This window comes from Eschscholzia californica, unplaced genomic scaffold (assembly GCF_041429995.1).
Source record: "Eschscholzia californica isolate CP2 unplaced genomic scaffold, dmEscCali1.0.p SCAF_1, whole genome shotgun sequence".
NCBI classification, from domain to species: Eukaryota; Viridiplantae; Streptophyta; class Magnoliopsida; order Ranunculales; family Papaveraceae; genus Eschscholzia; species Eschscholzia californica.
In genome coordinates this window covers 30,939,938-30,966,575 of record NW_028238198.1, presented here as the reverse complement: position 1 = coordinate 30,966,575, position 26,638 = coordinate 30,939,938, and the positions used below count along the sequence as shown (strand labels likewise).

At 36.5% G+C, this 26,638-nt stretch overlaps 3 protein-coding genes across 7 annotated transcripts; 2 read left to right on the top strand and 1 right to left on the bottom strand.

Annotated features, from left to right (window-relative positions):
* Positions 1-3,282: 3,282 nt before the first annotated feature.
* Positions 3,283-4,815, top strand: EXL5 (EXORDIUM like 5). The gene has a single exon (XM_086652495.1). The coding sequence runs from the start codon at positions 3,539-3,541 to the stop codon at positions 4,586-4,588; it is 1,050 nt and encodes a 349-aa protein (XP_086508621.1). The 5' UTR covers positions 3,283-3,538; the 3' UTR covers positions 4,589-4,815.
* A 1,891-nt stretch (positions 4,816-6,706) lies between these two features.
* Positions 6,707-11,223, bottom strand: LOC147566018 (uncharacterized). 2 transcript variants are annotated; one of them, XM_086652493.1, is made up of 4 exons: positions 11,049-11,202; positions 9,537-10,849; positions 9,383-9,430; positions 6,707-7,472 (listed from the first exon to the last, which is right to left on the bottom strand). In XM_086652493.1, exons 2-3 carry the CDS (start codon positions 10,558-10,560, stop codon positions 9,387-9,389), a joined length of 1,068 nt encoding a protein of 355 aa, XP_086508619.1. In that variant the 5' UTR covers positions 10,561-10,849; positions 11,049-11,202; the 3' UTR covers positions 6,707-7,472; positions 9,383-9,386. The 2 variants fall into 2 exon arrangements, with proteins under 2 accessions (XP_086508619.1, XP_086508620.1); XM_086652494.1 differs by lacking the exon at positions 6,707-7,472 and having other exon boundaries at positions 9,124-9,430; positions 11,049-11,223.
* Positions 11,224-13,395: 2,172 nt separating this feature from the next.
* LOC147566017 (RAD3-like DNA-binding helicase protein) lies at positions 13,396-25,777 on the top strand. Of its 4 annotated transcripts, none has more exons than XR_015230348.1 (29): positions 13,407-14,098; positions 14,508-14,583; positions 14,782-14,857; positions 15,116-15,180; positions 15,266-15,322; positions 15,427-15,527; positions 15,608-15,749; positions 16,284-16,345; positions 16,426-16,499; positions 16,579-16,649; positions 17,680-17,767; positions 17,868-17,940; positions 18,023-18,115; positions 18,521-18,629; positions 19,302-19,395; positions 19,481-19,564; positions 19,657-19,813; positions 20,118-20,302; positions 20,900-20,944; positions 21,188-21,216; positions 21,302-21,423; positions 21,666-21,713; positions 22,296-22,420; positions 22,513-22,868; positions 23,453-24,398; positions 24,606-24,662; positions 24,937-25,107; positions 25,296-25,428; positions 25,544-25,777. XR_015230348.1 is itself a non-coding variant. In XM_086652490.1 (28 exons), the coding sequence occupies exons 1-28, from the start codon at positions 13,750-13,752 to the stop codon at positions 25,332-25,334; spliced, it is 3,900 nt and encodes a 1,299-aa protein (XP_086508616.1). In that variant the 5' UTR covers positions 13,396-13,749; the 3' UTR covers positions 25,335-25,777. The 4 variants fall into 4 exon arrangements, 2 of the variants coding, with proteins under 2 accessions (XP_086508616.1, XP_086508617.1); XR_015230347.1 differs by having other exon boundaries at positions 13,421-14,098; positions 24,600-24,662; XM_086652490.1 differs by having other exon boundaries at positions 13,396-14,098; positions 24,600-24,662; positions 25,296-25,777.
* Positions 25,778-26,638: the final 861 nt, after the last annotated feature.

The window sequence follows — 26,638 nt, the reverse complement described above, 5'->3', positions numbered from 1 at the left end:
ACCTTATTACAAAAAGGCAGAAAGGAAAACTCACAGCACTTATTGTATATGTTGAAGACATGGTGGTTACTGGGGATGATCCTGAAGAACGAAAGACTTTACAGAATTACTTATCTAAAGAGTTTGAGATGAAAGACCTTGGTCTATTGAAATACTTTCTTGGAATTGAAGTATCTCGATCTAGTAATGGAATTTTCTTATCCCAAAGAAAGTATACTTTAGATTTGTTACATGAGGTGGGTATGTTAGCGTGTGAGCCGATTGATACACCTGTCGAAGAAGGATTAAAGTTGTCGAACTATTGATGTATATACTGATGCAGATTGGATCGGGGAAGTAAATTGTAGGCGATCAACTGCAGGATATTTTACCTTTGTTGGCGGAAATCTTGTTACATGGGGAAGTAAAAAACAGAACGTTGTTGCACGTTCAAGTGCAGAGTCTGAATTTAGAGGAATGGTTGATGGCATATGTGAAGCGTTGTGGTTAAGACTCCTGTTGGATGATTTAGGATATCCTTCTGAAAGACCAATTCAATTATATTGGAGTTAATTCCTATATGGCCCCCTACTTTGTGACCAACTTCCTTTATGGCCCCCAAATTTTTGTAAATTCAAATATGGCCCCATATTTTCATGGAAATGTCATAACTACCCTTCCCATTAATATATTTTCAAAATAAAATTAAAAACAAAAACCTAAATTTCACCTCACTTCCCTCTCCACCACTCATCTCTCTACACGCCGGCGACCTTCAAACTTAAATTTTTTTTTTTTTCACTCACCTCTCTCTTTCTCTCCAAGCAGCACTAACTTTAAAAAAAAAAAAAAAATTCACTCATCTCTCTCTCTCTAAAAATTCCGACGAAGGGGGTTTCCCTTCGCCGGAATCTGGTCTGTTGAAGATTCAACAGATCTGGTATGTTCTGTTGAAGTTTGAAGGTCGCCGGCCGGAAAATCCGGCGACCTTGATGAGAATGCTGACTTGGAGAGAGAGAGAGAGAGAGAGAGAGAGAGAGGTGAGTTGGATAGAGAGGTGACGTGGAGAGAGATGAGTGGTGGAGAGGGAAGTGAGGTGGAATTTAGGTTTTTGTTTTTAATTTTATTTTGAAAATATATTAATGGGAAGGGTAGTTATGACATTTCCATGAAAATAGGGGGTCACATTTGAATTTACAGAAATTTGGGGGTCATAAAGGAAGCTGGTCACAAAGTAGTGGGCCATATAGGAATTAACTCATTATATTGTGACAATAAAGCAGCATGTGATATTGCTCACAATCCAGTCCAGCACGACCGCACAAAGCATGTTGAGGTAGATCGATGTTTTATTAAAGAAAAGTTGGAAGACAACATTGTAGAGTTACCAAAGGTCCGATCTGGAGATCAATTGGTTGATGTTCTTACTAAAGCAGTTTCAAGTCGAATATTTTCGAAAATGGTAGACAAGTTGGGCATGTGCGATTTCTATGCACCAACTTGAGGGGGAGTGTTGAAATATATTTTCTATATATTAAGATATCCCATATAATAGATATTAGGAAATATCAAATATTTGAAACTAGTAAGAATTAGGAACTAGTAAATATATTAGTATAAACTATTGAGAAACTAGTAAAATATTAGAAAATAGTAAAGTTAGTAGTATTGTAACTCTATAAATAGAGTCTTATATTTCTTTTGTAATCCATCAAGGAATAAAACAAGTTCTTTGATCAATTTCAACTACTACCAAATGGATAGAGAATCCATTCATTGTTTCTGGTGTCCTACTTACAACAGGCACTCCTACCATGAACACTGAGATTAAATATTTCTACCAATGAATAAAGAAGAGGAATCAGACATTTCAGTTTTTAGAGATGATTTGCTAGAGCAAGGATATTGTCAAGGAAAAGGTTTTTTTTTTTTTTTTTTTTTTTTTGTTGAAGGTCAAGGAAAAGGGGTTGATAAAGAACTATAACCAACCAAGTAAATAGAGATGTTGATAGTTGTCTATTTAGTATTTCAAGTTTAGGAAATTACTATTCGTAAGCATGTAATATGTTTTTAAATTTGAAATAAAAATTAGAGAAATTAATAGAAATAAGTTTGTGAGTTATTATCGTTTGTTACCTTTGCCCATCTTGGTTTTTATGCTGCTGTAAATTGAGGATGTGCCCCTCATTTTCTTTTAGCAGTGGATCAAAACCTTATTTGGCAAAAATAATTGGACCTTTTGTCCAACCCCTGTTATATTTTTATTTTTTTTTGTTGAACTAACCCCCATTATATTTAAGAGTGGGTTTCGACTACTCACTCGTGCTTGCCCCCTTCAAGTACAAACTAAACTAATAATAACTACATTAAATAAGGCATCACATGGCAACAATGATATGAAAATTATATAATTTAAGTCAGATTAATGTACCATAATTCCGGTATTAGTTTACTCTACGAGGAGTCAAGATCCTCTAAATTTTTCCTAGATATTTCAACCTTGGGTTTTGTATTTAAATTTTCTTTTTCTCATTTCAGCATTTCCCGTTCTATTTTTTATTCTCTTTCTTCTACAACTGACAAAACAAGATATAGAGTATCAATTTAAAATTCGTGATGTCGGTTGTCTGTTGAAAATAGCTTGGACAACTGAAACAATGTCTTTGGGTGCTGCTTTCGCCCAGTCTTATTTATAAAGTCACACAATTTGTGATTGAAGGTGATCAAGTCGTTAAACATTTTCTGAAGTAAAATAAACTTTATCAACCTCTTTTTAATTTTTATACAATACGATTGCTAAGATTTCATGTATCTTCCTACAAATTTGTTATGTTAGGTTTTAATTTAACATCTGGAGTAACAAAAACGAAAGTCATAAGGTATCAAAATTCATTTTTATGATTTTTAAATATTTAATTAACGTCACTTTCCTGTAGACAGTTAATTCAACTACATTTCCTACGAGGCTTTGACTTTTAGATACCATTGTAATCTATCGGTGTCTATCGATCAGGCCCGATATGTTGATAATTCCGGTCTAACTCGGAACTGGGATCGAAGCCGCTAATTCCTAACATGCCGGTTTAGCCCACGGGCCGAGATTATCGGATTGGTTCAGTCTGGGCCAGGTCAGTACATTTTAAAAAATAAATTTAAATTTGAATGAAATTGAAGTACTTCCATGTAAAAATTAAAAATGGATTGTCCTATATGCTTAATTGTGTATAGTATGGGCCCTCACAAAAACTTTATTGGTTTTTAAGAGGGGTTTTGAATGTATCTGAACCAAACGGTCATTATTTCAAAAAAGCAAGGTTATCCCCGCCATTTCATGTTGAGAAAAATAAAAAAAAAGTGATTCCCATTTTTCCATAAGAAACCAGAAGGCAATGAAAGCAAGATACCCTCCTCTTCTTGCAGCTGTCTCCAGCCCATTTCCCCCCTCTCTCTCTCCTTTATAAACCCTCATCTCTCTCTTCACTTCACCACCACCGTTTCCACCACCACCACCACCACCACCACCACCACCACCACCACCACCACTTACCCACACCCAAAAATGTCAACTTTTTCTCTTGTTACCTTTTCCCTCTTCATATTCTTCTTCTTCCAAACAACCAATGTTTACTCCACTTCACAAACCCTTAACCTAAACCCAGAATATTATAATCCCCAAATCCCACCATCAACCCTTTCTTCTTCAAAAAAATTTGAAGGATCATCAGACCTTGTTAACCTTCGTTACCATATGGGTCCAGTTCTATCATCTCCAATCAATACTTATATCATCTGGTATGGAAAATGGAAACCAACCCAAAAACTTTTAATCAAAGATTTCATACTTTCAATCTCATCACCTGATCATCTCTCTGCTGCTTCTGCTTCTTCACCATCTGTTTCAGAATGGTGGAAAACTGCAACTCTTTACACAGATCAAACTGGTTCAAATGTTTCAAAAACTGTATTAATAGCTGGTGAATATCAAGATTTAAAATATTCTCAAGGTACCCATCTTACTAGATTAACAATCCAACAAGTTATTGGTAATGCTGTTAAATCTGCTCCATTTCCAGTTGATCATAAAAATGGAATTTACTTAATTTTAACATCAGATGATGTAACTATGCAAGATTTTTGTAGAGCTGTTTGTGGGTTTCATTATTTTACTTTCCCATCTATTGTTGGTTACACATTACCTTATGCTTGGGTGGGTAATTCAGGCAAACAATGCCCGGAAGTTTGTGCTTACCCATTTGCAGTTCCGGCCTATATGGCCGGTGGTGGTCCGGCGGCATTGTCACCACCAAATGGAGATGTGGGTGTTGATGGAATGATTAGTGTGATTGGACATGAATTGGCTGAATTGAGTTCAAACCCATTAGTGAATGCTTGGTATGCAGGGGAAGATCCAACTGCTCCAACTGAAATTGGGGATTTATGTGAAGGATTGTATGGAAGTGGTGGTGGTGGTGGGTATATTGGACAAGTGATGAGAGATAAACAAAAAAGAACATATAATTTGAATGGAAGAAGAAGGAGAAAGTTTTTGGTTCAGTGGATTTGGAGTCCAATTTTAAAAGCTTGTGCTGGTCCTAATGCTTTGGACTAAATATCAATTCTCTCTCTAGATATACTCTTTTTCTCTCTCTAGTTTCTCTCTCTATCTCTCAGCTTGAGAGATTTTTTTTGTTTATTAGGGAACAGAGGTTTGTTGTGATTATGATAAAGGAGAGATCAGAGATGTAGGAGAAGAAGAGGGTATTTGTTTTTTGTTCTTTAATTTATTTTTGGAAGTTCAATTAATTAGAATATAATTTGATGATGATTAGAGTTGTGATATTGGATTTTGTTGATAGATTTTGTTTTTTAAAAATTCAAACTTGTTTATTGATGATTCTGTTTAATATTTAAATGTGAAATTTTTAGATTTTTTTTTCTTCTAATAAGTACAATTTTAGATTAATTAATATAAAATTCTTCTAAGTGTTGGATATTTAATCATAGTACTAGATATTTAATCATAACTCATTCTTAAAAAGAAATTTTGAACGGCCACCAGACATCACTCTTATCGAACACTATAGGTGATAGTTCTTCACCAACCCTTAGCTCGACTGAATCCGGATCAGCGTGAAAAATTTAGCTAACGAAATGAATCTCACTTCTCTCCCTAAATCATGTCTATCTACCTAAATCACGTCCGTCTACCAGGTAGAAATTGTGATAGTCTATTGGTGAGTCAAAATATTACTTTTGGTGAGACATTGATTTGAAATACTATAAATCACTTTTAGGCCCATACCAAAAGGAAGTTGAAAGAAGGAAAATAAAGTTTCATTTGGAGTGTAGATAAAACTAATAAACAAGTAGGGTAAGAAAGATTTCAACAAAAAAAAAAGTAGGGTAAGAAAGAAGAAAATTGAACGGTTGATATTAATGAGGGAGGTTGTTGAATTGAATGAATGATGATGGGGCCAATGGGATGATGACCATGATGGACCACCCCATAACTATATGATGTATATTAGGGCTTTTTGCCAGAGAATGTTTGAAAAAGATGGAAAACAAATTGAAGAAAAAGAAATGGAATAGAATGGGAGAAAACTTCACTCTATCATTTCAAGTTGTTTTACAGCTGTTACATGTTCATCATCCAAAAGAGGAATGATCAACTTGTGATGTTTACACATCTCTAAATTAACCCTAATAAGTGTATTAGTTAGTCTTTTATAAGTTATTTATAGTTTAAAAGAAGTGGTTGAGAAAAAAAAGTCATTTTTGACTTCAAACATTTAAAGAAAAGTTTCAAAATTGATCATACAAGAAACTTATTACTTACATCCACCATGTGTAAGAATGTGTTTTTTTATTTTCACTTTATTTTATTTGTTCGTATACTTAACCATACCAAAACTCTCAATGAAACATCCACCCACGAAGAAAAAAGAAAGTTTCTAAAAAGTTGACGACAAGTAGGAAGATTCATTATGTGTCGTAGAAGAAAATAGTGGCAAAGTCACGTGTAAATAATCTAAAACAGAATTCTCCAACACCACCATCTCCGCGGTCAATGTCTTTCGCCTTTAACATTACCATCGGGTGACCATCTTGATGCCCTACATACTTTTTTCTAAATAACTTTCTCTTTGGGGCATTACAAAAGTATATGTTGACTTGACACTAATAGGACTCCACTTTAACTCTTGTGTTACCAGAAGGATGTTGTGGTCGGTACAGATACTTTTTAGACCAAGCGTGTGGTAGTCCTACGTCGCTTAGAAGAGTGTCTGAAACCTGGGTTATAGGTGTGTGCTCAAACTTGGATCATAGCAATGCAATACTAAGATGTTGGATTAGGTCCATTAGGATCAAAGACAAAGCAATAAAGGGGAAGGGGGACCGGACCCCCGAAACCATGAGGCCACTCTCCCTCTCATCAAGTGTAGCTACCAAACACCAAACAAGTTGTGGGCATTGTCTTCTCTCTATCTAACTCACCATATTTTTGTTTCTAACCTTTCCTTCCTGTTGTTTTAACTTCACATTACATAATAGATCACTAATACTACAGATTACTATCTAATAACTGCTTCCAAAATTTCACTAGCCATACCAATCAAATAAAATTGAAACTCACCTGTTGAAATCAACCAAAATATTCAGCGTCGTGTCTGGTAACTGGAAGTTCAATACTGTAATAATCCAGAGCTGGAAATCCAAGACAAACTACAAACAAACAAGAAACAGGTTGTTTTATTTGATGGAAAAGGAAAGTCCATACACCACTGACCAAGTCTAATAGTATTGTCCTGTTCGAATAAGCCGCAAACAGCAAATGTGGACCTACAAAAGATGAAAGCACAACCCAGCCCAGATAGTGAGGTAAACCTATAGCTAACGAACCACTTGGGCATCTTCTAGGTTAGCAAATATCAATCTCTCGTCAAACAAATCCTACAAAATCAGAGAGACAAGAAAAACAAAATACTAACATATACTACTTGCATCGTAATTTTACAACTAACAATGAAAATCAATATTTTTCACATACAGAAGTTATTCTCATTAAATGATGAACAAGACGTTAATTGTTTACAAGGGTTGGGGACCATGACTTTTTGTATATTGGTTTATTAGGTGTATATATGCCAGAATGGAAGAATTATGCCGTAATTGGTATATATATTTCCAGCAATATCCCTTTCCTAGTAGGATGGTGACTAGACGTGGGACCGACTCGAAGATTACAATGTTTATCGCCTTACTGATCTCAGTTAAATTCTTCAAAAGTAGTCGTCTGATCACCCTTCGGAATCTTGATATGATACTACTGAACAAAAAAGCAAACCTATGTGCAAACTCGAAAACCTGACTTACCTCTCTTAGGGTTTATACTAAAAGGATCTTACATGAAAATAACATTCGACTCTAAATTGGAAATATCCTGTATCAGCTTTTGCGTTGCCTTCTCGGCGTTCTCGCACGTGTAGAATCTGTCATTACCAATATAAAAGGCGTTATTTTTGTTAAACTAGTACTCTTAACACATGAAGTAAAAGATTTGGAGAAGAATCACATAAATAAAAATAAGATAAGAAAGTTTATTTTTGGTTTCCTTCACGGTGGGTTTGAGATTGAAAATTGAAGATTAAGTTTCTATAACTTAACATAAAATTCGATACCACCAACTGAATTATGATGTGTAAGATATGGCAACTGTATGGCTATAGAGTTTTAAGTTAACAATAAGGCCAGGGCAAAAACCAAATCATAATGAACTATTAAACATGTAAATAATGATTCCTTGGAGTAGTGACTGTGCAGCAAGATTTAAGGCTCGTAAAAGCAGAGTAGGCAAAAAAATTGATATTATTTATTATCATCTTTTTTCTTTTTATTATTGTCGTAAACTGACTCATCTGAAGCTGAATAGTCTGACTTAAACGGACACATAATTAACCGTAAACAGCCATTCAGTTGAGTCAAGATCACAAGTCAAGAAAATCAAACATTCTGCGATCTGACTCGGATCAAATCAAACCTCGAATTAGATTTCAAATCTGACTTGGAAAAAAGACAAAATACCTCCCTTAGATGCTCCTTGACCATGCAAGATTGCTCTGCTAATACCCTAGGGTATCAGGATTTAATCTGTCTATGATTTTGCAATACTCAAATGTATCAGGACGACAGACAAATGTTTCTTTTGTTTCCACGGGACAAGAAGTCTAACTTAATTACTTCAAAATTTAGTAATAGATCCAAGAAGAATACTTAGTGAGTTAGTTCTTTGTCAAAATCAGTACAGGAAATAACATAAATTGTCTTAATTTCATTCAAGAGAGTATTGTGTTTCAACCAACATTGCCAGTGAAAGGAAGTGCAATTCATTATCCTTGTCAAGGAGTAAGAAAGTGATGAGGTGTCTACTATGACGGCACCAGGAGATTTGGGAAACCTTGATAATCATGGAAGTGTTTGGGGAAGGAAATCTTCTAATTTAACTATGACCAGAGATCACCACACAACATTATCTCCACTGTTTTATGCTAATGAATATCGACACTATAGACCTTATGCAAAATATGCACTATAACTTGCTATTGCAGCACAATTTCTTACTTTATTTTCAGTTTCATTATAAGAACACCATTTCGTAGTACTTCCACTGACTTTAACAACACACTTTTGTTAACGAAATATGTGTTTCTATGAAAGATAGCTTCATTCAAGCATTTTACTGTATATAAATTGTTCATCTGATTTAAACATATGGGCATGGCAGCTCATCTGAGTGTAAGATCTTTACATCCTGCACTTTAAAGACTATTTTGCTCAAGAGGTACTAGGTCTTAGATTTTATGGGTAAACTGCATGGATTAGACACAAGCTTACAAACGGGACAAGTTATTGGAACCTGGTGGCGATGATATGATATTCAATATCACATGAACCAACTGATACTAACAACCCGAATAAACACTGAGGACAACCTACAGCTGTAAGCTACTTTTTTGAGGGGTCATCCTTGAACCTCAATTCTCATCTCTACATGGTTGCTAGTACAAAATGCCATGCAAAGGCATCCTTCTCTAGTTATTTAATTCATCGTCACAAGAACGTACTAAAGAAGCTTAAACAATGTGTTCAAATGTGAATAAAATTGCCCCTGAATCTTAAATTTGTAATCACCATTTGACTTGATAGTATCAGTTTCAAACATAGTGAGGATAATCCTTACTTTCTAATGTAAGCTAAATTATTACACAACCACAGATTCAAAAATTAATGTGATGACACTAGAAATGCATAGTACATGTTTGCACCGCCACTAAATTCTATGGAAGACTATAAGAAGGGTATGCATCACAATTGTCGGAAAATAAAGAGTAATAAGTGTTACCTCTTTAATCAACTTCCGTCACGGCATTTCCATCAGCGTCTGTGATATCTGAACACATAGAAGACAAGAATTTACTTCCCGCATAAAATGAGGTTGCATAGAACTCGTTCAGCTTTCCATAGTGATATTTGACAGGCCTCAGCTTAGACCTCACCTGCAGAGGAACAACTAGCACCTAATGGTGGAATGTTTTCAGCTACACATTTATCAGGTGTGTGATCAACGGATCTAATCCCTCTAGATTTCAGATCTTCTTTGGGGCTTTCACGGTCTCTAATGGCACAAAGGCTTAAAGATTGCTTCTTCTGCTTAATTTTTCCTCTCTTTCTATCAACAATAATACCTCTCTCCTCTAGTCCCTCGTAGTATTTGTCATTTGAAATGCTCAATTCAGCCTCTCTACCGACAGAAAAGTTTTTCCCCTTGGAACAGACAGCTTTAGTACGTACCCTTTCTTTCATGACTATTTTATCCGTGTTGAACAACTTCTCACTGGAAATTCCGCTATTAGCATTACCTTTTAGAGCAATTCTATCAGATACTGAATCTTGTAGCCTTTCACCACTATCAGAAACCCTAGATTTTTTCGAACAAAGGAATTTCTTATGCTTATAGTGATTGTGGATTTTCAATTCTGAAGTTACAGAACCTTTTGAAGTTCTAGGCGAACTGTTCATCGATTGATGTAATTTACGTGCCAATTTTTCATCTGTTTCGCAATTCCCGCTTAATCTTTGCTTCTTATACAAAAGATCAACCTGAACATGTTTCTTCGGTTTGTTTTTCCTTGAATATCTCTCAACTTGACCTGATTTCTGAGAAACATACTCAACCAACTCAAGAGCATTTTTAGCAGCAGCAATCGCCTTCGCTGCTATAGCTGCCTTTTCCTCTGCTCGAGCTCTTGCCGCAGCTGCTACTTTTGTTGCCGCTAAAGCAGCTGATCTTGAAGCATCAACAATCTCTTCGGTTAAAAATTCAGTATGTCTCGAGTTCAATAGATCTTGAATACGAGTACTGAAACTATTAGAAATTGAAGAAAGAGGCGATGAAGATGAAGAAGAAGATGAAGCACAATCACTATTCTGCTTCTTCAATCCAGCTAGAAGCCGTTTACGAGGAGGTAACCTAGTATCGCCACTTAAGTGATTGAAATCACATAAACTACCTTCTTCCATCTCTTTCTCTATCTATTTCTTATTATCACATAAAATTCATATACACATTAGATCATCAATCAAATGATGCCGCTAACTGGCCGAATTCCGATTCAACAACCTAAATCACTTCATTATTTCTCACAAACTTCAGGTTTTCATCTATCGGTTATTGCAGACGAACTTTTAGGGCAAAACTAACAACGAAACAACACAGTAATTCAGAAACTAAGACCTGGATAGCTTCATGATTGGAATTCACGAGTTTCAGCAAGCAACTAACACATCGAACCTCAATTCTGTGGTTTCTCTGCAAAAATAAAATAAAATGAGACGATTAAATCAAAGAAACACATCAGTAACAATCAAATTTTAATGTTTATTAGCTTGATTTGAAGAAAGTAATCGTTAATCCGTTTTGAAGGAATTACTCGTAATCTTCCGTAGTTCGACGAAGAACATTTGAAGATTAATACATTCAACAAGAAGAATCGAGAAGGAAATGATACCTGATTATCACCGAGAGAGAAGGAGAGAGAAAACGATTAAGTCATGGCGATTATTTAGGTCTTAATGGATGATGAATCAACGGATTTTCTTCTTGTTATGAAGGTAGAGAATTTCTAACAGGTTTTGGATTCAGGACTCCTAAAATACCGGATTGAGGAATTAGATGACTAGAATGCTTTTAATTATTCTATAACCTCCTAATAATAGGAAACTACGAGATTGCCCTCGGTAGGAATAGGTCCGGACGGGCAGGAAACAACTCAACCGGTCCTGGCGGAACGGGCATAAGTCCTGTCCACCAGCCTTTGGTGTAGTGGTTGGATACCCCTCTTAAGTCCATGAAGTCGTGGAATTGAGTCTCGGTGGAAGCAGTTTGTCATCAAGATTTATCCTATGCAATTTAGGCTATAAATAATGTAATAATTTGTCGGGATTTAGACCTCTTTCATTCTTGGTTTAAAATAGGCAGTTATCGTGCTTATTCCATCTTCGTGATGTATCAATGCCTTGTAAGGACTAACGTAGATCGTAGTCGGATTCTCATAAAAATAAAAATAATAAATAAAAAAAAAAAACGGCCATAAGTCCTAAGTGTCTACTAGGGCATCCAGACAAAAGGGGCAGACATTTCGTATTTTTCTCCAACAAAGTGCCTGTCAGTGACTGTTTTGATAGTCGACAAACCGGGTATCAGTCGTCGGGCACCCACTAATGAACAAATAAAGAATTTTTTATTTGAAATTAAAACTGTTTAATAGCAAAATACAACTTTTTAAACTCCCACTTTACAATTCCAAAATGTAAATGAATACAAAATTAAAAGATAGTCATTGAGATTTCTCATGGATTACGATTGGTTCTATTCTTCTCCTCATGAATCGTGTCGTTTTGTAGATTCTTGAGTTACTGGTGAGATATTGAGATTTGGAGGAGAGAGAGACTAGAGGAGTGGAGGGGCGGAGACAAGATTAAGAAAAGTGATTTCTAGGGTTATATACTTTAACTCTTGAAATCTATCGGTTGTAGCTAACCCTACAAATCTGAAGGTTTAAAATCAATCATATAGGCGCGGGTATAGCGGGTAAGATAAACTGACGGGCATGGACGGGTTCGGGTGGAGGGACTGTATAAGCGGGCAGACTCGGTCGGATCACCGGATAAGGACCTATGCCCGCGTCCGTCCACTTAAGCTCTTTCGGTCGGGTGGGTACGAACCGATTCGGGCATCAGACGGTCACGGACCCTTCGGACTCAGACTGTCGTGGGCAGTTTCCAGACCAAAATCCCACCCCTATCCTAGAGAATGACATATATATCAAACTAATTGTTGTAGACTTTTAGTGACTTAGTTTTATCTGATATGGTCAACATTTGGTAGCGCAAGTGGTCGATGACGCTTACATAAACTCCAAAACTCTGGAGGTCTCAAGTTCAATTCTCAGAAGAGGTTGATTTCATGGGTTATTGAATTTGGGATATTAAGGTATAAATAATGTTGTTGGACTTTATGTCATAGTTTAGTTGGACTTCAGACCTGTTCTTGTTAGATTTTAAATAAGGCGATTATCGTGCTTATCACATATTTGTTGTATCAACTTCATTATAATGACTATCGTAGATCGTAGTCACTTTAAAAAAAATCACCTCATATTGCACATTTTTCACAGTTCTTGAGCGGGTTTGTATTAATACACAGTGTTGAAAACTGGGAGCCATTGATGAAGAAAACTGTCGCGGTGGCAATTAATGAAGAAAACCTCAACCCACGAGGCGTAAGTTATTTTTTTTCTCTTAAGGGCTTGGAACAATTTGTATCAAAACGAATACACGATCCTTGATTTTTTTTTGTTGAAAGATTAAGAAAGGTACTCAAGGTGCCCATGTGTGTCTGATATGTATTAGATACATCACTTAGTCCCATCGTTGTTTAGGCGAAAACTCAATTCTCGGACTATAGGTGGAAAGGTAGGATAATAGGTGTCGACACAGTCTGGGTGCCCTTTTTAAGTGTACATGCTAAGAAAAAACTCAGACACATACAACAATAGCTATTTTAAGACAATATCGTTATGTCACAGAAAGTTGAGTAGCTGTAATGAGTTACTCAATGACCTATAACAAACTTTCTAAACTTTTCACGGTACACATTATGATTAGAAGAATGAGACAATACCTTGAATAAAACTCAAGATTGAGACAACCGTCCAACAACTGCTATTTACATATTTTCTAAAATAACATATTTTACAAAATGAGAGATCAATGATCGGATTAAAACTTCATACAGAGAAAACCGTCCTCGTAGTTGCTTTCACATACTTCCAAAATAATCTATTACAAAACCACATCAAAGGTTTGGCCACTCCAAAGAGGAGCCAAAAGGAAGAACTCTACACCAAATTTATAAGTGCTAGCCTTGGAACGGCAGCACACAAGATGTCTATATTTTCTCCCCTTCGCGGGGCCAGCGATCTCCCACCACTCCGCGGACGGCACATTCATTTCCCGTTCCCCGCTAAAAATAATAATTTTGGATATTCTCCCGCCAAAATATTATCTTCTACTTTTTAATCCGTAATCTCCTCTAAACGCAGTTAATAAAATTCCCCTAGTCTTCAATCTACCTCTCCAAGAACTTGATTATCAAGAAAAAGGGGAAACCTAAAAAAACCCTAATCACCAAGAAAAGCAAATCCCTAAATGGATAATGGAACTCAAAAATCAAACCCTAGTTGCAAAAATACATACCCTATTGGTGGAATCTCAGTTGAGTTTCCATATCAACCTTATGGATCACAGTTCGCGTTCATGGGGAGAGTAATATCAACCCTAGATCGAGGTCAGAGACAAGGTCATTGTCATGCATTGCTCGAATCTCCAACTGGTACTGGAAAATCTCTATCGCTTTTATGTTCAGCTCTTGCTTGGCAGCAGAATTACAAATCGAAGAATCTTTACTCTAATCTTTCTCTTTCTAAACCTGCACCGGAGGCTGCTTCTGATCCACTTGGTTATGGTGGTGGATTTATACCAGAAACTCAACCATCTAGTAAGCAAATATTATATTCATAGTGATGCTAATTTTGCTATTGAAATGATAAGATAGGGGGGGGGGGGGCAAGGGTTGATAACTAGGGCAATTGGAATGTGGTATTTGGCAGAACCACTTCAAGCATCCACATTTTTCTTTAGTATAATTTAATATCCAAATTCGTACATGAACACAAAATTTTGCATTTCATGTGGTTATTACTTACTGGCAAGAGCCTAAGTTGCTAGGCTTCGAACATGGAGAACTAAGCAATCTCTTTATAATTAGGACGTCTTATAGGTTATTATGGTTGAACAGTATTTGTACCAAACGACGGAATGGGTCGCAGAGATATGTTTTCTAACAAAAGATGAAACCTTGTGTATGTTCGAAGGAAGTCATTTCTAACTCGGTTTTGGAATTTCAGATAATGGGGAACCAGGCCCGTCTGCGAAAAACTCCAAAACTACAAAGAAAAAGGTTCCTACCATCTTCTATGCCTCGTAAGTTTTGGGTTTCTATTAACTCAGTGACTATAATCTTTCTTCCATGCGTATCTATCTTTACAAGTTAGAAAATGTTCTTGATAATTCGAGGAAAGTAGGGATAAACTATGTTGCCAACAATTTTTGCTTACACTATATTGTTGTTGTTTAACTTGTTTGAATAACATTTATTGTTTCTTGAATTAACGTTGGAAGGAGGACTCATTCACAAATAAGTCAAGTCATTCGTGAATATCGCAAGACATCTTATCGGGTTCCGATGGCAGTTCTGGTAGGTTGATCTATTCAAACTTTTGATGATGTTCATTTTCTAAGTAGTTTGTTTGTGTGTGTATCAATTGAGTATACTAATCATCTGAAGTAGTTATGCAACTTTGGTTCTATGAGCTATGTTTGCTTAAAGTTGAGGGTTGTTTGTACATTCTTCTTTGCATAATCATCTTATCTTTTTGAAGATTACACTGGTTGAGAGCTTCAGTTTTCTTGTTTGCTTTATTTTATCACCTAATTTTCATCATTTTTTTGATAGGCGTCAAGGAAACACTACTGCACAAACAAAAATGTATGTGGAAAAGCAAACATTGACGAGGAATGGTGAACTTCTAAACCTTAAAGCAACACTATATTTTCTGTTCTTTATCGATCTTCTGCTAAATTTGCTGATTCGTAAATGTCCCAGTAAAACACTTCTAAAGGAGAATTCACGAGATGCAGGAGGAGGATGCTTAGAGTTCAGGTGAGATATACTCCTACCCTAGTTTATAAATACATATATTTATATCTCAGGATCACTTTCCCTTTTTGCATGTAGTAAGTAATGTCAAGCTCTTATATCAACAGAAATGTCCATAAAGTTAAAGGTCATCCATCCATCCAAAAAGGTGGCTGCAATGAGGCTCATGATATTGAAGATCTAGTGAAAGTTGGAAGGCTTGTCAAAGGTTTAGTTTACTTCCATCGTAGTATATTTAAATTTTTGATGTTGCTCTTCTATTCCTTATGTAGGGACAAATTTTTGTAGGTTGTTCATATTTTGCTGCCCAAGCTATGTCAGAAGAAGCTCAACTCGTTTTCTGCCCATACAGCTACATCATTAATTCAGTCATTCGTGGGGCGATGAATGTGGAATTAAAAGATTCAATTGTCATTCTTGATGAAGCACAGTATGACCTTCGAGATCCTCAACATACACTTGCTATCAATTCAGTTTGTTCGATCGTTATTCATTGACAGATTTTATAAAAGATACCTTACATTGATGTCTGATCGAAAGCAATACCGTTCTCGCAGATTGAGTTCATAAAAGATATCTTACATGCATGTTAAAAAAGGGCCCCTTACATTACTCTGAAGTCACTGTAACTTAATTGCATGCCTATGAGTAATCAATATGCGTCTTTGTGAAGTCACCCACTTTAAGCTATCTTCAAAAAGTTTTCTGTTGAAACCGTTAATCGGAGCTGTTTACTTCTGTCTTGATTTATAGAGTAACCATGGAAAACTGGGAAGTTTGTTAAAGTTCGGAATCAGTAGAACCTCATCATGTAGTTTATTTTAAATAATTTTTCTCCAATTTGCATATTTTAAACTTATCAGGAAACCTATTTTGTGTGTTTGTCTGTGTGTTTTCTGTATGTTAAAAGGCACCCAATTACCTTGATTGTTGCAATTTCTTATGTATCTTTACTGTGCAACAGCAATATAGAGGACATGGCACGCGATGGTGGTAGTGTAGATGTAGAAGAAGATGTTTTGTATGGTAAGTTATGCAACCATTGCTCCTTCTATCCTATCTCTTGAATATACAATGATATTTATTCTTTTCGATCTGTATAACAGCACTGCATACTGAGTTGGGACAACTATATTTCGGTGAACCAATGATTTACCAGCCTTTATATGAAACAATTCAGGTGGTTATTCTATTAAGCATCTATCTGAGAATTCTACTATTGATGAATGTGTGGTCTTTGCTGAAATTTTATTTTGTAGGGAATTATCAGTTGGATGGGCCAGAGGAAGAGCACTTTGGAGAAGCGAGAGTTTCAGCACTACGTCTCATGGTGAGTTAGTTATTTACATCTAAGTTTATTTGCTATTGCACACTGTACACGACCATATATATTAATTAATTAACTAACGCCATCCTGTATTAAAAATATGTGTACAAACCTGCAAGAGTCAAAGTTTTAACAATCAATTTACCTAATCGATACACCTCAAAAGCAATTAATAACACGGTCACAGGGATCATACAGTTTGACTCTTAACCTCTGGGATCATAACCAAGATTTTAAAATTCTTTTTTAAGCCTCAAGGCGGTTTGCTCTCACAAGGCGAGGTGGTGCCTCGAGGCGCGCCTCAATGCGTATAATACGTAAAAGAATTGCTAAAGGAAATGACATCAGTTATGTAAAAATATAACATAACAAGTTTTCTACTTTACTGCCATAGTATAAAGTCTGAAGTGTTGCCAAACAACTCAAAAATAACTGTGAAAACCAAAACTGAAAATTCTGAAGAGGTTATTGGATTCAAACACACAAACTTCGATAATGGCCTAAAATCCGCACGCCAGTTTTTTCAAACATTGATCATAACATCGCACCGCATGTCCGAATTTGTCATCCACATTGACTTACTCTGAGGACAATTGCCGTTTGGCTGGACGACCTCTCCTCCTATTAGGTAACACCTTCTACCTAGCAACACTCAATGCACCAGTAGAATCCCCATATACAACGTGTACTTCTGATTATAGGTCGCCTCTTTCCTTACTCGAACCAGGAACGTAGGGGTAACTCCGACTTTAAATGTTAGTTACTCATCTAACAACTCCCAGAAACAATTACCTAAGAGGAGGGACAAGCATCTTAATTTTGGATCATAATTAAAGATTGTTAAACCACTTTGGTGCTATATTGGTCAATGTATGATACATTTGATGGATAAATGCATGACTATGGATTACATGTTGGCAGCTAACTACTCGTCTTCCTCGCATACTGTGGTTAATCAAGTTGTTTGGAGTCTTCAGCTTAGAAAGTTCCAGTTTACTTATGTATTGTTTAATTGTATCTGGCATTTCTCCAGTTGGACGGGTGATAAAGCATTAAAGGAACTTCAAGAAGCCGGCGTTTCTCAGCAGTGTTTCCCAATCTTTCAGGAGTGTGTCATAAAGGTATTGTGTTAAGAATTCTTTTTGTGGCTTTTTTCTTGGCTTCCTCATATATGTTATTTAGTTATCTCTATCATTTATATCCTCATCTTGTTTGGTTAAGGCAATCAAAGCTGCATCCGAAGCAGAATCAGGGGTAGCTCGTTTGAGTGGAAAATCAGTGATCATTCTTGAAGGTACTAATTTTAGGAACCTACTGTGAACGATTTGCTTTTAGAAGTTTAGCATAATGACCCTGCTTTACAATTTGAAATGCAGGATTATTTTCTTCACTTGGATATTTCTTCTCTGGAAATGGGCTCCATACAGTTGATTATCAGCTTGCTTTACGGAAATATATCAAAAGAGATGGTAAGTCTCTTAAAAGTTCCGCGTCTTCTAAATGATAGAAGTATTTTACGTCTTAAGCCCCAATCTGACTTTTGTGATGTCTACTATTTTGAAACTTTCTATTAGAATTTTCATGGAACCTCTTAAGCATTTAGTGTTACGGATTGCATTTTCCTGAGTCTGCATATATGTCTGTCCTTGCAAGTTTAGTTTCCAAAACACAGGAGAACTTCAGCTATTTAATTGTTTTCTTCTGCCTATTGGCACATGCTTCTGGTTGCAACGGTTATAGCTACTTTATTTTAGTTTTGTTTGCCACTGTTGAAAAAGTTCTGTGCCGGTAGGAGCCATGTGCCTAGGTTATACTGGTACTTCGCTGTTCTTTTTGTGTTCACATCATCTTACTTATTTCAATATTGTTTTCAGGAAATAACTCTGGTGAATGGACACATTCGTTTAGCCTGTGGTGCCTGAACCCTGCAGTTGTCTTTAGAGAGATAGCAGATCTTTCTATGTCTGTGATATTGACATCTGGGTAAGCACCTAAGCTATCAGCCTACTGATTTCATTCACTTTACTTCATTACTACAATGAGCAAGTGGAACATATGGTTATATGTGAATGTGCTCAGGGAACTGCCCAAGTGTCTGAAAATTTAGCAGAGATTCGTCCATGTTAGTGACCAAGCATCATACTATAGATACCCAGCACTTCACATATCCAAGTGTATCCTAAAATAATTAGAAGTGACTCAGTTTTGTTGCACGGTGTATATTATATTCTTTATTTCAGAGCATGATAATTTTGAGTAAGCGAAACAAGCAGAAGGACATTTATCAGTTGGTAGAACAGCTATCAAAAAAAGATATTTATCAGTTGGTAGAACAGCTATCAAAATTGTCAATTCTTTGTAGTCCAAACTAATAATTTCTTTCCTCAACATTAAAAAAATTGAGTGTTTCTTTAAATATCACTAGAGCAGACTACTTACTGTCTAGCTTTAAACTACAACTCTGGAAGTAGATGACGTTTTAACTATAAAGATGTGGACTTCATTGATTTTCAAAGATAGCTTTTCTAGAAGTAGCGGAAATCGTAGCAAAACCAGTTTATGCTCTTTGTGTTTCCTGTTTGTACTTCGGCTGCATAACTTAGATGTAGTTGTTCTTGTAATTACTCCTTTTATTTGTGTGTTTTGGTGATTCAGAACTCTCTCACCCATGAGCTCTTTTTCGTCCGAACTCGGGGTTCAGTTTGAAACATGTATGGAAGCTCCACATGTTATAGATGTCAAATCACAGGTACGAGTCTTTGTTTACATCTAAATATAGCTGTATTCAATTTTGTTTGTGCACCAATAATCTGATCAGCGTTAATTTGTTGTAGTTGTGGTCTGCTGTAGTTTCCACTGGCCCAAGGAATTATCCATTAAATGCGAGCTATAAAACAGCTGATGCATATGCTTTCCAGGTAATAAGAGACCTGTGAATCGATGATTCATCTTCAACTTATTGGAAATGGGACTCACAGTAATGCTCACCACAACTTTGTTGATTTTGAAGGATGAACTTGGTGCTTCTCTAGAGCAAATCTGCAAGATCGTACCAGGTGGTGCTCTTGTTTTCTTTCCTAGCTATAGACTAATGGAGAAACTTTGTACACGTTGGGAGGAAACCGGTCAGTGGTCTCGACTGAATGCTCAGAAGTCTCTTTTTGTTGGTAAAGTTCTTTCTATCCATCTTTTGGCATTCTTGCTTTAGTGATTAATCTCGTAAAAGATTTAAAGCGGATGGGATGCTATAGCAACCCTCAGGGAAACATAACTTTTGTTGGCCTTATATCTTTTAGATGTTTATTATGCTCTAGTTGTAGTACTAGCCTACTAGCACATGAATTCAAGAGATGGTTCAAAAAAATTCTATTGTATATATATCTCTAAACAACCTTGCTTTAGCATACATGTAGCCTAAGGTTTTCAATTTTCTGTAATGTGAATGTGGTGATGATTTACTTATTGGTGCAGAGCCGAAAGGAGACCAGGAGGCCTTTGAGTCTGTTTTGAAGGATTACTATAACACAATTCGTCAAGGTAAAAAACCAGCTCCTTGCACAATCAAGAAGGGAAAAAGTCGAGGCCTCAACCACTACTATTCCAAGGAAAGCCAAAAACATTCGGGGGCTGCTTTGCTGGCAGTTTGCCGAGGAAAGGTAATTATGTAGAGTTTTGGAGGTACTTTTGTAAAACATCTTGTTTATGCTACTTGTATATAAGAAGATTAAGAAGGTATTTTGTGTTTTCGAGATGTGTAACTTAAAGTACACAGTATTTTCTAGGCATATAAGGGCTTCTAAGTTCCAAATCAGTTGTATTTTGTTTGTGGAATTTCCAAAAACTTGAAAGGGCTATTGTTGTTTTAACATCTACATCTGGGTGGTGGAGGACTCAGACTCGAACCTTCAATTTTGTCTTCTTATACAAAATAATGAAATATCATCTGGACATGATTCAGAATAAGGACAAAATAACACTATGGGAATTTTTATTTGTTGATTTTACTAGGAGAAGTTGGAGGAGGTTGTTTCTTTGACTATAGTAGTTTTCGTGCAAGGAAGGTGCCTAGGCAACCCCAAAGGCCTGTTTATCCCTCTAACACCACATTGATTAGTTGTCCCAGGAAATAGCCAATGCTGTGATTCTCTCTCGATTCTTAATAGGGAAGGCAGAAATTGCTTGGTATAAAAGCTTAACAATATGAAGTAGAACTGTAGAAGACTAATTGTGTTTGCTGTTTTCTTCTTTTTCAGGTCTCTGAAGGGATTGACTTCTCTGATGAGAATGCTCGTGTTGTTGTATCCTCACAGATTTTCCAGAGTTCCAATTGAGTAGATGTTCTTATAATTTTTTAAAACATCGGGTCTCTCTTATCCAAAGAGATTAGTTTTAGTTGGCAGCTTTATGGTCTAATATTTGGATCCCAAGTCGTATGTGTCTTGTATTTTTGTGTGGATAGAACAGTTCCTCTTATTAGCTAACATCATTTCCTGTATACTTGTATATTCATGATTAGTGTGAGTAATCCTTGACTCTCGCAGGTAATTGTTGGTATCCCGTTTCCAAACATGTAAGTGTTCTGTCTGAATTTTATGAATGTAATCTATGCACCTACCCCGAGTTCAATTTACTGACTCCTGTTACCTGGTTGACAGACATGATATTCAGGTTGCTCAGAAGAAAAAGTACAATGACACATATAGTTCATCAAGAAAACTACAAAGTGGGAGCCAGTGGTACTGCCACCAGGCATTTCGTGCTTTGAATCAGGCTGCAGGTGATAACTATCTTTGATTTCTCTCACTAGTCTAGCCCGTTCGGTATCGTTTTTTCTTGTGTATTTTCGCTAAACAATTTGCATATCTCCGTTTGCCACGTGCTATTGTTACAATTTGCTGCTATTCAGATACTTGAAGAGTGTTACACAGCTTTACAGTATATCCTTCTGTTTGTAAATCATATACACCGATCGTGCAAGTCCTTGATAAAGCAAGTAATGATATTCTTTGCTTTCTGTAGGTCGTTGCATACGTCATCGGTTTGACTATGGAGCCATAATCTTCATGGGTATCTATTCTTTGTCTTCCCCTGATTATTTTGTTTCTTAATTCTGCAGTGAAGGGGAAATAGTAGATTTAGTATAATAGATATTTGATTAGGAAATTGGAATTTTTTAGATAGAGCTGCCACAGCAAATATTTACTTCCCAATTTTTTTACAGTTTAGTTTCTTGCCCCAAAAGGACTATGGCCTTCTCAAGTATTCCCTCCCCCCACCCGGAATGAAGTGGACTGTGGGCCATATAAGAATCTAAATGGATAGCTAAAGAATGAAATAACCCCCTCAACCGTTCACCCCGCATAGTATACAGTATACCAGTCCCTCAAAATGGAAGAGCTAATTACTGTGTTGTTCAAGGCGCTAGTTGAGTGCCCCAGATAATAACTTGTATACCTGTCATGCATATTATAAACAACAGTCAACAATAAATCAACATTTTAATAAGATGTGATGCTTAGTGATTTAGGTGAAATTAGTCCTCAAGCACATGTTTTTGGACCACAAACCAAAAATGCCTCGAGATTATGAGTTTGCGTGATCAACATTTATACGTAGGCTTCTAATATGTCCAGTTAATCATTCATGCAGATGAAAGATTTAAGGAGGAAAGGAATACTGCATATGTTTCTAAGTGGCTAAGGAAATCCATCAAACAGTATGACAGCTTTGGCGAGTCAATGGAAGGGTTACAATCTTTTTTCCAGGATGTCAAGGTTCTTCTCTTCTTTTAAGGGTTTCTTACAGTTTTAGTGTCTGAAACACCGCTTTTTTGAGGAAAACTGATGGTCAATTTAACCTTTTACAGGAAAAGACTAAGCAAGAGGACATTAGTTCATTAGAGATTTCTGTCATCAAAGAAGAAGAAATCCCTGTAACAAAGCAAAGAGGGTTGAGGGAACGGGTTGTGAAAAGGAAAAATACTGGTTGCAAGATTGACTGTTCTAATGGAGAAAACGTCGTCTCTAATAACATGATAGCAGCGGGAAAGGCTCGCAGATTACCCAGATCTTTAAATTTAGTACGAACTGATGAGGCCCCATTGCCCAAATTAAATGTCCACGTCAATGCAGAGACAACAGAGTTTGATCATGCTGATGATACTGTGACAGTAATCTGCAGAGACTGTGTAGACTCAGAATGCAGTGCCCACATAGATTCAAGGTGAACTTGTTTAACTGACAAGGCTTTTATAATTTTTAAGTTAGGACTTAGGAGCATCTTGTACTGTATTAAATATTTAATGAAAATGATAAAGGATATATGCTCCTAGGCTCAAAGTTGAGGGATAAATTTTGTCAAGAATCTCCTGAAACTGGAGATGTCGATGCACGCATATCAGCCTGTTCCACAATCATGAATCTGATGGAACTAGGTTGGTGGGTGTTTACGTGATCCTTCCGGACGCAAGGAACCTTATGGCATAAATTATTATTACTACTACCTTTTCACTGATCGCCTAGGTGGTTGTCAACACGGTATTGGAGCTAGGTGTCTTGGGAGGCCAGAGGCCAATGGTTTGAGTCTAACTAGCAGCTGTGACAGGGTTTCTTGGGTCTTCTCATACACCTAGTTGAACCTCAAACCCTACTTATATTCCTTGATTTACCGTGTTATATGAACTTGTGCTTCGGGGAAGTTTCCAATGGTAGATTACAAAATAGGCAGTCAATTTGATTGTTAGCTGTGAGTAAAATTTCAAGGTGTCAAAATGGACCATTAATAATGATCATTTCTTACTTCTGCAGGTCCGAAAGAAAATCCATGGCATCTTCTATCAGCAGTCCTGAACAGTCTACCTTTGTGGGAAACCTTCATATATATGATACTATTTCTATTTCCAGTCCTGCTGCTGGTTTCTCCAAGGAAGATACCTCAAGTTCATCTATGGTGAAGGCCACTAATGAGATATCAGATCAATTATCAGTCCATTCAGCATCCATAGCCAGTTCATATGGACCCTTTTCTGAGGGTACATATGCAATGGATATCACACCTGAAAGATTAGTAGATATTGACTTCCAAAATCTGAAACCAGAAATGGAATCATATATGAGTTTGAGTGTTAATTCTCACACACAGAAAAGGAGAAGGGCAATGAGTTCAGAATTGGCTAATTCCGTAATGGATGAGTTTCGAACTCCTGATTGCAAACCACAAAACAGTATGGAGTGTTCGGGTGCATCTAAGGACGCAAACCGTCGAATTGAGTTTGGTTTTGAGGCCGACTCTGCAGTGTATGAGTATAATAAGTCAAATGGTACAGAAACAGTTGTAGCAGACAGCTTTAGTCCGTCATCTTTGTCTTCCACTTCTGAAGTGGGAAAAAGACTAAATATTTGTTGCTCATTTTGTAAAAGTTCATTAGGTTTGCCCGAGAACCAATACCTTGTCACGTGTTTAATGACATCATCTTCCAAATCGTACTTGCAAACGTTCTTGGGAAATGGATTGGAACATGGATCCATCAACGAACCAAAGAGTATACCTGTTGTTATTTGTGACCCATCTCTGGTTGATCAACGACTATGTCTTAGGCCTACAAGTGTGACCGATCCGAAAAACAGTATTTGGTCTGAACAAGATGGGTGTGTATTTAGTACAGTTTTCTGCCCGTTCTGTACTGTTTCGAACCATTTTCTCGGTCTACAGGTCATGGCCACTGATGCATCAAATGTTCAGTTACTCAACAAGGTACATTCTACACACAATATTTGAGATTAATAGTGAATCTTCTGTTTGGTGGTTTAAATGGGATTTTGCTGTTACTATTCTTCAATTGAATGCGATAGAAGTAGATAAAAGCTTCCACGCTTGTTTGTATTCCAACTGGTTATCATCTGTGGTTTTGCTGCTTTTATCGAGAATTGGAATTGATTGGGTCTTCCTTTGTAGCTACAGATCTTGTTTTATGCTGATCGCTTGGAAATCAAGAATCTTGAAGCACCAAAAGACGAGGTACTCTCTTTATGCATAACCTACTACTTTCTTTTGTCGATAGAGTCAAATTCAGAATGAAACGGCTAGAAAATGTAAAAACCCACTAAAAACTATTTGTTCATTCATTTTGAATGTGGAAACTTCCATTGTAATACTCGTATCTATTAGGTGTAACCTGTTCCTGTAGATTCTTAAATTACCCGAGAGTAACAAACTAATGCACGAAAACTAAAATTTTTATATACCTATGGCAAAATGTACTAAACTTTATTCTGTATCTATTTGTTGATAGCCTTGCTTGCCTGTTGGTAGCTCAGAAGTAGGCCAAACTAACTATAGTCTAGACGTGGGTCAGTTTGCTTCTGATCGCGCCCCTCAAGGAGATCAGGGTATAGCTATAATTGATAGATTTTCATACACACAGCAACAAGACTCTGGAGGCTGGAGGACAACAAAATCCAAGGTTCGAAACTTCGAAACGTTTTTGTTGTTATCTTCTTAATATATAGTTTTCAATATCTGCTTTATGACCAATTCTTGAAGCAGGTTGGTGAAATCTATCTAATTCCAAATATCCCTACAATTCCTCCATCTGAATTTTAAACTGAAACAAAAGGAAATGATTTCTAAGTCTGTCGTTCTTTCCTGCAGTTGAGACTACCAAAGAGAAGTCTTCAATCTCAATCATAAAAGCAATGAGAAAAAAGGAGCTCTTTTTGTGTACATTTGAATTGAACCCATATTAGTTTCGAACTTGACAGGAAGAACAAAAAGCTCTGTGAAGGTGAGAGATGCGATGTCTTTTGTTCAAACAAAGAAGTAATTGTTTGAGTTAAAGCTAGAGAAAATTATAAACCTTCATTAGCAACCATTTCTTTTGTTGGGTGTGACTGTTTCAGGCATTTGAACAGCTTTTTCGAGCACTATCTTCGGCCCTAGAGGCTCAATCTTTTGGTGTCTCTGTTGGCAGTTTCCTATTGCCCGAAATTGTGGGCTTTGTTCTAACTATGGTGCTACCATTTGGGAAGAGAGGGTCCGAGAGTTGTAAATATTGAATGGATGGAAATTATCCTTTTTTTATGGTTCTTTTACATTTGATATATATATATATATATAGAGTGAGTTTTTATTTAGTTGTTTGAAAAGAAAAAGCTAAGAAAGAAATCTGGTTTCTTGACTGCATATCTTTGTCCATACTGTAAGTTCGAAAACATGCTTGATTCAACCTCAGACAAGTTTCTTAAGCATCAAACTCTTCCGCTTAACCTTCTCTCTCAGGGCTTCAACCTCAGGTCCTTGTTTTTCAAAGTTTTATGTCGAGCAAACTCATTTGTTATATCTTTGTTCTTCTGTTTACTAGGAGTTCCAACTCCTTGATCGAATACATGCAAGAATTTGAAGCTGCAAAGGTGTTGGTGCAGGTTGCTGCTGCTGCTTATCTTTTGCTGGTTGGATATTGGTAATGGATCGCTGAAGTGCTTTCTAAGTCCCATTCATGAATCAGTGAGATCAAAACTTCACGAGTAAAAAGGAAGATCAAAAGAATGTACTCGTCCCATCGATAATAAAAGGAGAAGAATACATCTAATAAAAGGAAAAGAAGTACATAATTGATTGGGAAGAGTAATAACCCTAACTAAATACTAGAGCTAAATAAAACCAACAAGAATAAAATCATATATTTATTAAATAATGATACTAAACTCTTGGAGCTATTGATAGTGAAATGGGAAACCCTTTAAGCGGAGCAACGGACCCTAAAATTTCAGGGCGTTCGTAGAGGGAGTGAGTTTCAATAGGTAAGGATATTTTCAGAATGAGAAAAAATAGAAAATATCTGATTGCTAATTAGATATATTGATATTTGCAGTAATCTCAAGAGGTACCTTGCTCCTTTTCTTTTTCTTTCTTATTATGAAAATTATTGACTTGAATGTAGTTCATTTCTATTAATTTAGTTGTAACAGTTGATGAACGACTAAACCCCTAAAAAG